Source organism: Thalassophryne amazonica, chromosome 11 (assembly GCF_902500255.1).
Source record: "Thalassophryne amazonica chromosome 11, fThaAma1.1, whole genome shotgun sequence".
NCBI lineage: Eukaryota > Metazoa > Chordata > Actinopteri > Batrachoidiformes > Batrachoididae > Thalassophryne > Thalassophryne amazonica.
Window position 1 is genome coordinate 76,776,525 of NC_047113.1, and position 13,239 is coordinate 76,789,763.

Genomic DNA, 13,239 nt, shown 5'->3' on the forward strand with positions numbered 1-13,239 from the left:
CAACAGAATCTGACTGTTTCACTGATGCAGGGAGATCATTCCACAGAACAGGGGCACGATAAGAGAAAGCTCTGTGACCCGCAGACTTTTTATTCACCCTCGGGACACAAAGTAGTCCTACACCCTGAGAACGCAAAGCCCGGGCCGGTACGTAGGGTTTAATCAGGTCAGCTAGGTAGGAAGGTGCCAGTCCGTGAAAACTTTTATAGGCTAGTAACAGAACATTAAAATCTGATCTCACAGGAACAGGAAGCGAGTGAAGAGATGCCAAAATGGGTGCAATGTGGTCAAACTTTTCACTTCGTGTCAAAAGTCTGGCAGCAGGATTTTGAACCAGTTGGAGAGCCCTAATGCTGGACTGCGGTAAACCAGAAAATAGAACATTGCAGTAGTCCAATCAAGAAGAAACAAATGCATGAATCAGGTCTCAGCATCAGCCACAGACAGGATGGGACGAATCTTCGCTATATTTTGCAGCTGAAATAAACCAGTCCTTGTAATATTTCTACTGTGAAGGTCAAAGGACAATGTAGGATCAAAAATTACGCTAAGTTTCCACACTTTGTCAGTGTGATGCATGACACACGAGTCTAAGATAAGCATTAACTGGTCAAATTGATGCCAATGTCTCACTGGACCAAGAACCATCATTTCAAACTTATCAGAGTTAGGGCAGTCACAATTATTACAATATTCGCCAATTGCGATTATTTTTCATATTTGCGATTACCGTGAATTATTTATTTTATCCACAAAGCATTAAGAGGACTCAGAATCTGATGTCATTGTGCTGCAGCCTCGCTCACTCGGTTTTGCTCTCGTCTTAAGGCAGGACAATAACATGGAGGCTGAGAAGCGATCCGTCCTGCCGTTTGGATAAGATGGCCGATTGAAACAGTGACTGTCTTCTTCAAAGCCGTTTGAAATGCAGTTTACAGAAGGAGCTGTCGGTGTGTGTATGGCTGTGTATGTGTGTGCACACAGAGTCAACAGGCTGCGAGGGAGGGGGTGGGGGAGGAAGATTCCTGAATGGAGGCGCGACACGTTACAGTCTGAGAACCATCAGTGCACGCAGAGCAGAGAGAGGATTTTAACCCGAGTGAACATGTTAAAAAACAAAACCAAAACGTGGAGCTGCCTTTACTTCTCTCTGAACTTTCTCTCACGGTGTGATTCTGCCGTTACCGTCCTGTTCACACCATGTGCGCGTCGTATACTGAAGTTATGAGATCATGAGATGAAATAAATGGTCAAATATCTTTAAAAACTTATTTTAAAAATGAGAATATATGAATGAACGTGGAGAAGCTGTGGTGATGTTCAGACACACAGATCACAAAAAGCAGGTGAGAACTCTGAACTTTAACAGCTGTTATTTGTTCAATCTTGAGCTTAATGTAGTGTTTAAGCACAAAACGTGACTGATGAGGAGAAACAAGTTCAGAAATGCAACAAACAACCACAAATCAGAAAAAGTTGGGACTGTATGTAAAATGAAGATAAAAATAAAAATGATGCACTATTCCCCGTTTCTCCACTCACAGAAGCCAAACATTCTTCCAGAGTTGTGTACTATGTGTACACGAGTTGTGTACTAATACTACGATAGTAGAATATAAAGAAGGGGGAAAAAAATAGACAATATATTCGTCAATCGCAATTATTTGTCTAACAATTACTCGTCTCCAGAAATTCCCAATCGTGACAGCCCTAGTTTAAAAGTAGGAAGTTGCTAGACATCCAGCTTCTCACTGATGTAAGAAAATCTTTAAGGATTTTATGTGGATGAGATTACCAGCAGTTATATCTGAGTATCATAAGCATAGCAGTGAAAGATAATCCTAAAATGCCACAATATGTGTCCAAGGGGGGCTATATAAAAAGAGAAAAGCAGGGGGCCTAAGACAGACCCCTGTGGAACCCCAAATTTCACGTCACTAAGGTGGAGGTAGTGCTATTGTACAAAACAGTGAGAACGACTGGTCAGGTATGACATCAACCATGTAAGATCACTCCCAGTAATCCCAAAATAATTCTCCAGCCTATTGAGTAGTTCATGATGAGCCATGGTATCAAAGCAGCACTGAGATCTAACAGCACCAGAACCGTAGTGGTGTCTGAATCCATTGCAAGCAGAAGATCATTCACCACTTTAGTGAGAGCTGTCTCTGTGGAATCATATTTCTAAAAGCAGACTGCAGTGGCTCAAAAAGATTATTCTCAGTAAAGTGGTCCATGAGCTGACACAAAATCACTTTTCCAGAATTGTAGAGCAAAATGATAGATTTTATATGGGCCTCCAGTTTTTCAATACACTAGGGTCAAGATTAGATTTCTTAAGACAAAATTTTCATGTGTTTCTTTTTATTGTTTTGCACCTTAAACACATTTTACATATATGTATTTACGGGTTTCTAAGGAACTGTTTATGCATTTACACGTTACAGTCTTTGTAAACATTTTAAACATGTTTTTAAAGGAACTTTCTATTCTTTCACACATTTTACACCCTTTTCAAACATTTTAATCGTGGATACATTACACTGACCAAGTGAGGAACCTTATGCCCCAGTCACACAGCACTTAACGAAGGGCACGAAGCCCAAACCAAACAAGAAATCTGGACTTTCGTTGGTATCGTTTAACCATTGTGCAGCTTCATTCCTGTAGCTGGTGTTTTATCAGGATTTTTAAACTGTTGAAAAATTTGAACAAATGCTACCGAAAACCTCAATTTGTCCGTATTTCATTTTGCTGTCATTCTTGACGTTTTTTTGTCATTTGCTTAGTTTTTGTAACGTTAGCATTTAGTTTGAATTCATTCGACCAGCTGAATGTTTTCACACAGTGCAGAAGCCATTTTGTGAGCACTGCTGCTGATGCTGCGTTCATGTACCATCAGAAATTACAGGGCAAACTCAGCCTGTTTGCTTGGATTTTTTTTTTACCTGGGTGGGGGGAGGTCAGCTTCACTGGGCTCAGGTACCTTATAAAGGCCAGAATTAATCTTTTGTGTGGATACAATTAATTATTTTGCCACAAGCAACTGCTGAATTTGAAACAACAAAAAAGTTGTGTGATTTCCAACGGTACTTGAACACAGCAGCAGCTCCTGCGTGCACTTATTTTTATTAACTATAACAATATGAGTGTAGGAATGACAATCCAGCCCTTGTGTACATGTGGCAACAGGTAGATGATTCAGATGATTATATAAAGAGCTGTTCTGGAAGGCAGAATTCACGCTGTGGATCAGCTGCAGCTGGTGGAAATAACCGCATGCGAGTCAATGTGCGGCGTTCACACAAACTGATCAATTTACTGCTCTGATATATTCATTCATCTTTAAACTTATATTTTTCCCCCCTTTTGACAGTTTTCTATTATAAATCAATATATATGGCTGAGTAATGTAATACAGTGATAGAACAGCCACCACGGCACACCAGAGTTTTTTTTTTTGTTTTTATTTTTTTATTTTTAAATTGGAGCAAGATGTAGTGCCCAGCGTGTCATCAGATAGTAAGGATTCTGATGAGGTGCAGAGCAGGTGGTCCCACCGATGTGCGCACAGATCTCCACAGCTTCTGTTTGCAGTTTCTTCAGGACTCAGGCGCTATGAGCTCCGTCTCAGCACAGAGTCCTGGAACTCAGAGATGCAGACACACTGCTCCAGCTATGGCTCCAGGCGCATTTACTTTAACGCGTTAAGATCAATGTTAGCTTTGGTTTAGTTTTGTTCTTCTTTCATCCCTTTTGCACTCGTGCTTCGCAGGCTATTTGGTGATAAAGCTCTTTCGTCCACCTTTTCTCAATGACTTTTTTCTTTTACTTTTTCCCTTTGTTCAGGAATCGTCATGTGCCATGTGACTGGGCCTTTAGAGAAATTTTTGATCCTACATTGTCCTTTGACCTCCACATTAGAAATATTACCAGGACTGCTTTCTTCCACCTACAAAATACAGCGAAAATTTGTCCCATCCTGTCTATGGCTGATGCTGAGACCCTGATTCATGTGTTTGTCTCTTCTAGATTGGACTACTGCAATGTTCTATTTTCTGGTTTACTGCAGTCCAGAATTAGGGGTCTCCAATTGGTTCAAAATGCTGCTGCCAGACTCTTGACAGGAAGCAGAAAGTTTGACCACGGACTTCGCTGCAGGAACAGATCCACAGAGCGGCTTGATGAACCCCCCCCCAAACGGTAGACTGGAGGTCCGCATGGACTCTCTCGTCAATTGCTGTTTTGTGTTCTGTACTGTAATGATATGATATGATTTTATTAAACCTCCAATGGAGACATAAAAACACATGATAAAAACATTACAAAACTACAACATGATAACAAAATAAAGATGATCTGGACTAGAATGGAGACAAAAGATTATTAACCATTGATATATCATGACTAGTAAACAAAAAATACTTGACACCGTCCGAGATACCACACTCTGGTCTCAAACTTAACGTACGTTTACATACACCTTTGTACGAGTTCTCAGAGATATCTGGCCTTATGTTGTCCTTATTACATGTTTGAATAACAGCAGACACTAAATTCTTTTGACTAGAGTTTTCACCTTTAACAACACGAGTGAGAAGATATTTACATAAAACATGAGTATGTGAAGATGATAAAAACATAGACTTAAACAGAGAAAGCTGTTGCATCTCAACATAAGTGTGAACCCGATCTGTGTTTAGAGCCTGAAGTAGTGAACATTTTTACAATATGACTTAACACCTAAAGCAGATTTAAAAAATTTTGCCTGGGTAACCTCAAGCTGATTCATTATGGTTTTACCCTGGTATACGAGGTCTATTAGAAAAGTATCCGACCTTTTCAAAAACCATATGGATTTGAATCACATGTGATTACATCAGACATGCTTGAACCCTCGTCGGCATGCTAGAGTTTTTTCACGCCTGTCGGTTACGTCATTCGCCTGTGGGCAGTCTTTGAGTGAGGAGTCGCCCACCCTCTCGTCGATTTTTTCATTGTTTAGGAATGGCTCAGAGACTGCTGCTTTGTTTGATAAACATTTTTTCAAAGCTCTAAGGCACAACTGAGTGGACACCATTCGATAAATTCAGCTGGTTTTCAGTAAAAATTTTAACGGCTGATGAGAGATTTTGGTCTGTAAGTGTCGCTTTAAGGACTGCCCACGGCGCCTGACGGCGATCTACGCTTCGAGGCGGCAGCGTCGCGCCGTTTCAAGTTGAAAACTTCCACATTTCAGGCTCTGTTGACCAAGTAAGTCGTCAGAGAACAGAGAACTTTCAGAAGAAGTCGGCATGAGGAGTTTATTCGGACATTCCATTGTTAACGGACATTTTGTAATGAAAGAACGTGCGGGCAGAGTCGCATGTCGGGCCGGGCCGGACCCGACTGCGGGGGGTCGCGACAGGAAAAGCACCTCCGTTGGAAACCTTAACGGGCAAGTTGGAACATGCCCAAGCTGTTAAACAATTTCTCAGTTACTCACTTGTTGAAAGCCATCAAAAGCTGCCTGAATTTTACAAATGGTTTTCAACACGGAGGTGTTTTTCCTGTCGCGAGTCATCACGGAAATGACTCGGCGAATTTGTGCGCACGTCTTTCATTAAAAAATGTCCTTAAACAGTGGAATGTCCGCATAAAGTCCTCATGCCGGCCTCTTCTGAATCTTCTCTGTTCTCTCACGATGTCCTGGGTGAATTAAGCCTTAAATTAGGATGTTTTCAGGTCGAAACAGGCCGACGACGGCGCCTGGAAGCGCTGCAGGACGTCCTGCTCCATGGGAAGTCCTTACACCGACAGAAACACCCCATAATCTCTCATCAGCCATTAAACGTTTCACAGAAAACCAGCTGAATTTCTCGAATAGTATCCACTCGGATATTCCTCACAGGTCCAGAAAAAATTTTGATAAAGCAACGCGTGCCGTCTCGAGCAGCGTGTGAAACAAAGGAATTCAGCCGAGAGGGTGGGACCACATCTCACTCAAGGCCTGCCCACAGGGAAATGACGTCACCGACACGCGTGAAAAAACTCACGCATGCGCACGAGGGTTCAAGCATGATTGGTGTAATCGCACGTCATTCAAATCCATATAGTAAAAAAAAAATAATAAAAGGGTCGGTTTATTGTCTAATAGACCTCGTATACACTCAAGACCGTATGTCAACACAGGACGAAGAGCTGCAGTATAAATGCGGGTAATGATACCAGGGTTACAGCCATTGACGCAGAGACCTGCGCCCTGCAGACAGTAAAATGCTCTACGAGCTGCTTGGATCCTAGCTTCAGCGTGGCTGCGCATAGTTTGCAAGGATGACACCAAGGTGCTTCACTTCGGAATTTTCAGTGAGCTGGATACCACAGAGAGTCCACCTCCATTCTGAAAAACGGCTTTTCCCAAATGTCACACATGTAGTTTTCGTCGGATTAAAGCGAAGTCCATGTCGATTAATATAGCAATCCGCTACATCTATGAGCTTCTGCAGCCCAGAGATGGTCAAACTACAGAGGAGCAAATCGTCCGCGTAACAACAAAGATTGTAAGTAGTGTCACCAATGGAGATACCACAATGCATATCTGACAGTTCCTGCACAAGGTCCTGATATAGAAGATTGAAGATGAAGGGTGAGGATAGGCCTCCCTGATGAGTACCCTTCTTAATCACGATAGCCTGGCTGACACTCTCACCCCATCTAACATGGATGACCAATCGACTATACCAGTACACGAGTATGCGCCAATATAACATGGGTACAATGTCGACAGCCTTCGAGAACATTATTGAGTGTGGTATTCCATCGAAGGCACCCTCAGCATCCAATGCACAGCCATAAACTGGAGACCCTCTACTAACACAGTAGTCTACAACATCACTCGTCATGGCAGCTGCCATGGATGTCACTCTGCTACCAACGAAACCAAACTGTAGGTCGTGGAACTCGTGTTCCCCTCACATGGCCAGTATGTGAACTTCTAGCAATTTAGAGAATGTTGTTGATATCACTACTGGCCTATAATGTTTTGCGATAGTAGGATCAATGTTCGGCTTCTTCAGAAGCAGTATCCGCAAGCCTTTGGTGAAAGAGTCTCCTACGATGCCAAATTGGACGCATAAAGTCAACATGTCGCACACCATCGGGATGATCCTAGTGCCCTTGGAAAACTTTAAATGTTCTGCTGATATACCATCAATACCGGCTGCGCAACCTTGGCGTAACTTACCAAGATAGGTCAGCAGCATGGATTCAGTCATCACGAAGGTGGTGTCTATGGCAGATTTAACGCCATCATAGCGACTGTTAACCTCGGACTCGGCACGTTGTACAGCATCACTAACATTACTGGTGTCGTAGTCAAACTTATCACTGTAATAGTTGCTCAGAGAGTTCAGGCTTATATCAGCAACTGTGGAGCCGGAGGTACATTTACTATGACGAACCAAGTTCCAAAATTTGTTGATGTTTCGTTGTCCAGCAAGAATATCCAGTTGCTTATATGTGTGTTGAATACCAGCATTTACAGCATTACGACAGGCATCGCGGAAAGATTTCTTCGCAAGTTTGTAACAGGCAAACACGTGTCCCGTGCGAGGCTTCCCAGAGGATTTCCAGAGACCGTACCAGAAGCGTTGTCTGTCCCTGTTGTATAGACAATCACTGTTCCACCAATGCTTCTTCCTATGGCGTCCACGACATGAGGATTGTCTATGGTCTATCACCTGTTGTGTGGCGCAGTGTACCATGTCCTTCATGGCATCACTGTGTGTCCACCTGGTGTCGAGCTGTCTCGTGGTCGGTGATACAGTCAATATCCACGCATGGTAAACCAGCAGCTGCTGTCTCAACAAAGGTGGCATACAACTGGCACTGAGCGTCGTCCAACCAGTCAATCTTGGGGAAGCTGGTGGAGGGTGGTCGCAGGTTGGAACCCTTGGTACCATTACTCAAACGAATAACGACACTGGTTCGAATCAGTAAGTGATCGCTAACAATATTAGGCATACACATAATTTTACAATCAGTTACCTTATCATGGGCAAATCTGGAGAAGAACACATGGTCAATATATGACTTAACACCATTTTTGTGATACGTATAATTGATATCTTACTTAAAATCAAAATTACAGGTGTAAAGATCATTTTGGCATATAAATTCATAAAGAAGGTTGCTATGTCTGGTGAAGGGATATGACCTGTACCAGTGCATGGACAGATGCCCAGCACAAGGCATGGAAGCCTTCATGTCCCCCAGTACGAGCACCGGAGGTGGGTCATTGGTGTTGATAATGCACTGGATGTCTTCTAGTGTCTCGCTGTATAACACTGCTTGGCTGGTCAGTCCGTTGTGATGAGGTAGATACGCACCAATCATCGTGAGATACACTTTATTGTCTACCACTACCTGAACCGCCATGATTCTGTCATTGTCACACTTTAGTGGTACATAGGTGTAAACCTTTTTGGTAGAATGACCTAAGCAGAGGGTCACCCCTTTGAGTCTGGTTTGCTTGAGGTTTCTTCCTCAGAGAGAGTTTTTTTCTTACCACTGTCACCTGTGTTTTTGCTCTAGGGGTTGGTAAGGTTAGACCTTATTTATGTGAAGCGCCTTGAGGCAGCTTTGTTGTGATTTGGCGCAATATTAACTAAATAATTTGAAAAAAAAATTGAAATAATTGTCACAATAGATTGAATTTTTTTCATATTTTAAAGCGTTATGTAGGATGATATCCTTTATCCATTGCAAAAAAAACAAAAAAAAAAAAAACTTGGTGGAGATGAACTTTTCATTTCAGTCTCCGAATCAAAACCCGCCCTGGGGCGGGTCATCGGCTGGTATTATAGTAACTGAGATCTTCTGAGGTTTTGAAGCAAGAAAATGATCTGAGAGGTCAACTGTCTGCGGCAGTCTTCTGGATGAACAGAGTGCTTGTTTACCTCAGAGACAATGATGTCCATCTGCCGTCTAAGTTTCCTGAGTGTGTTCATCAGCTGTTCGGGGTCTTTGTGGATACCAACCCAGCAGCCATTCACAAAGATCTTTGTGGCACTAAATCAAATATAATACATTACACACTTATTACACTTCTCACAATAAAGCACCCCCCCCCCCCCCCCAAAAAAAAAAAAAAAAAAAAGATTTAGTAATGCCTCATTTTTCAGTTACTCTTTGGGAAAACAATGGGTAATAACTTAGGTAATGGGTAACACGGGCCTTGGCCAAATACATAACCAGCACTGACATTCACACATGCTTCTGAAAAATGTGCATTTTGTTAGACTCAGGATGCAGCTCCACCCACCAGGACATCAGATTATTATTATTTTCAAAGTAGCACTTCATGCAGTTTGCAACATGGGTGTCATGTGATATGGGAAGTGCATACTGCATTTAAAAGTTTGCTCCTGTCAGAAAGGAGACATTTAAAGTTTAGTGAAAATGTAGCGAACTCAGCGATAGCAGCAGGGGAAATCTCCTCCAGGTTTTCCATGCTCCACTCCTCCAGAAATTCCAGAATCGGCGATGGCTGGGAGCCCACAGAGATGTAGGCCATCAGGGCCAAGTTCTTCACCAGACCAACAGCATGCCCCTGAAACAAGGTGGCACAGTCAGGTTTATCAAATCTGTGAATAAAACACTTGTACTCTGCTTTTCAGGTTCCTGCATGGTATACCTCAGGTGTTTCTGCCGGACACACCATGCCCCATAAGGTGTTGTGCAGTTGCCGAGGCTTTGCCAGCTTTCCGTCTCTACCAATAGGCGAGTTGACTCGGCGGAGGTGTGACAGAGTAGATGCAAAAGTCAGACGATTGAGCACCTGCAAGCATAAATATAAAAGAATGATAATATGACACTCAGCTCAGTACCTGGTGCTAGTATAACAAGACATCAAGAAAGCCTTTGAGCTTAAAGCTTCAATATAGGGATGGACAACTACAGGTGCTCTCCCACGGCAAGGACTATGTGCCCATTTACTGCCCATCTTCCAGGGACTATTCCAAGTTTCAAGTTTTTCTTCCATTTCCATTAGTTTCAACCAGTTATGCCAGTAACGCGTTACTTAGTAACGCATTACTCTAATCTAACCACTTTTTTTTAGTAACAAGTAATCTAACGTGTTAATCTTTCCAAATCAGTAATCAGATTAAAGTTACTTCTCCAAGTCACTGTGCGTTACTATTATTTTTGCATTGTGGGTCGATAGCAGCATTAAACTTGGTCCGTGGGCCGGGGTTCGACTGAACTGCCCACTTTAAGCGAGCTGTGAGCTTTTCATCCGCGGTTTTCTGCAGCAGGTATGACTCGTCCTCACCTCTTAAAGCGCGGTGATAACAGCACACCTGCACTGAGCTTTACAAAGACATTTTTATGCTTTTTTCCTCCTTTACGAGGTCTGTTAGAAAACTATCCGACATTTTTATTTTTTGCAAAAACTATATGGATTTGAATCATGTGCGCTTGCATCAGCCAAGCTTGAACCTTCGTGTGCATGCGTGAGTTTTTTCACGCCTGTCGGTTGCGTCATTCGCCTGTGAGCACGCTTTGAGTGAGCAATGGTCCACCCCCCTCATCGGATTTTTATTGTGAGGAAAATGTCTGAACGATTTGGAGCTTTGCTGCATCAAATTTTTCCAGAAACTGTGAGAGACAGCCAGGTGGAAACCATTTGGAAGATTCAGACGGCTTTCAGGGACGATTCTATGGGGATCACACAGATTAAGGAGTGTTACAACCGGTTTAAAGACGGCGCACAATGGCGGAGGGCGCACACGCTACGAGCGGCGATGGACAGGCTGAAATGACCAGATCACTTCCAAACTGAAAGCTGTGTTGATCCGGGACGTCGTCTGACTACTACAGAAATGGCAGAAGAGGTGGACATACCACTTTTTCAGCACATTCCACTGTTACAGGAGTTTTTGTCATGGAAAGAGGAGCGGAGGAATTCGCAACGGAGCCGCTAATGGCGCAGGACAAAAGCACCTCCGTGTTGGTCTCACAGGACATGTTGTAACATGCCCAGCTCTTGCACCATTCGGCTTTCGGTGGCTTTTCAGTCGTGTGACTATCCGAGAAACTGTGGACGAGCTGGACATGCCACAACATGTCCTGTGAGGCTTCATCACGGCGTTGCTTTTTGTCCCGCGCCATTAGCGGCTTCGTCCCGACGCGCGAATTCCTCCGCACGTCTTTTCATGACAAAAACTCCTGTAACAGTGGAATGTGCTGAAAAAGTGGTATGTCCACCTCTTCTGCCATTTCTGTAGTAATCAGACGACGTCCCGGATCAACACAGTGTTCAGTTTGGAAATGATCTGGTCGTTTCAGCCTGTCGATTGCCGCTCGGAGCGCAGCGCGCCCTCCGCCATTGTGCGCCGTCTTTAAACCGGTTGTAACACTCCTTAATCTATGTGATCCCCATAGAATCGTCCCTGAAAGCCATCTGAATATTCCGAATGGTTTCCACTTGGCTGTCTCTCACAGTTTCTGGAAAAATTTGATGCAGCAAAGCTCCAAATCGTTCAGACATTTTCCTCACAATAAAAATCCGATGAGGGGGGTGTACCACTGCTCACTCAAAGCGTGCTCACAGGCAAATGACGCAACCGACAGGCGTGAAAAAAAAACTCACGCATGCGCACGAAGGGTCCAGCTTGACTGATGCAACCGCACATGATTCAAATCCATATAGTTCTTGCAAAAAATAAAAAGGTAGGATAGTTTTCTAACAAACCTCGTATTTAGAATTCTGAGCTGAGCCGCTCCGTATCTGCTCGTTAAAAACAGCTGATCCTCCGCAACGCGTCAACAACTAACACTATTTTCCACTCAAACACACCTAAACTCTGAGGACCACATGATGTGAAAACGCAATAAAGCTTTCTTACCTGTAAATCTGGTCATGTTTTCTGCATAAATAAATGTTATCCATTCTTTGTGCTCAAACGCCAAAGCAGGGGCGAATCCAGAGGGAAAGGGGGCGTGGGGCAAGGATGTGCCCCACACAACACCCCTAGCTTAAAGGTCCAGTTTTGAAGCTTTTTTTTTTTTTTTTTACTACAACTACCAATATTACTTACAATAATAATAATTTCGATAAGTAAAATAGAGAGAATTTAAATGTTAGAAAGAATTTAATAGTTACATTTATAAACAATGTAGGTTAGAAATAGCAAGTTTTACTGTTACAGTGCTGTCGACAGTTAAATATGAGGTCAAGAAAGAGGTCTTTATTTTACTTTTTATAAAACAAGTATTTATTTTCATTGAAGTCAAGAAAGGGTGACTATAAAGCGAGTTTTGGCAAAACAAGTATCACTGTCATGTTGAGGTGGCAGAGGGTTGTTGTCGACAGCTGGGGAAAGTAACTAAAAAAGTAACTAGTAATCTAACTTAGTTACTTTTACAATTGAGTAATCAGTAAAGTAACTTACTTTTTCAGGGAGTAATCAGTAATTGGATTACTTTTTCAAAGTAACTGTGGCAACACTGGTCTCAACAGAGGTCTTGCATGAGGCAGACATGTAGCCTGAAGAAGGCTCAGATTCGCTTTGTCTGGTTCAGCTCTAAACCATCAACGATGTATGGCAGTGCAACCATTTCATTTAATAATTTTAATAATACTAACCACTGAAGGTGGACCTGGGATCAGCATCTCTGTCAACATCTACTGGACCAATAGATGCCTAACTACCCTCTGGGGGTGGCTGACCTAATGGATGCCACAATGGAACAGCATGTCATAATGACTTAAAAATTTTGGGAATTCTTTGAAATTAGATCAATTTTAGACTCTTTTTTGTGCATTTGTATTTTGTTTAGAATAAAAATGCAGGTCTAAGCCGTAGTTCACCCCTCTGAGTCTGGTCAGCTTGAGATTTGTTACTCAAAAAAATGCCAGAGGGAGTTTTTCAATTTAATTTCAATTTATTTTCATTTACGTATATAGTGCCAAATTACAACAAAGTTGCCTCAAGGCACTTCACACAAGTAAGGTCTAACCTTACCAACCCCCAGAGGAACAGTGGTAAGGAAAAGCTTCCTCTGATAATTTGAGGAAGAAACCCCAAGCAGACCAGACTCAAAGGTGTGACCCTCTGCTCGGGCCATGCTACAGACACAAATTACAAAACAATTCACAAAACGAATATACAGGAAATGTTGTTGGTGCACAGAACAGGAGGGTTACAGAAACAGATACCACAACCATCTCTGGATGGAGCCGCACCTCAAACAGAG

The 13,239-nt window shown here is 42.7% G+C and overlaps 1 protein-coding gene across 1 annotated transcript in view; it reads right to left on the reverse strand.

Annotated features, from left to right (window-relative positions):
* Positions 1–13,239, reverse strand: part of polr2b (polymerase (RNA) II (DNA directed) polypeptide B) — a 165,403-nt gene that overhangs the window by 66,523 nt on the left and 85,641 nt on the right. The window contains exons 11-13 of the mRNA XM_034182216.1: positions 9,674–9,817; positions 9,450–9,589; positions 8,937–9,048 (exon numbers count right to left, since the gene is read on the reverse strand). Of these exons, the coding sequence (XP_034038107.1) occupies positions 8,937–9,048; positions 9,450–9,589; positions 9,674–9,817 (396 nt within the window). The remainder of the gene's footprint in view (positions 1–8,936; positions 9,049–9,449; positions 9,590–9,673; positions 9,818–13,239) is intronic.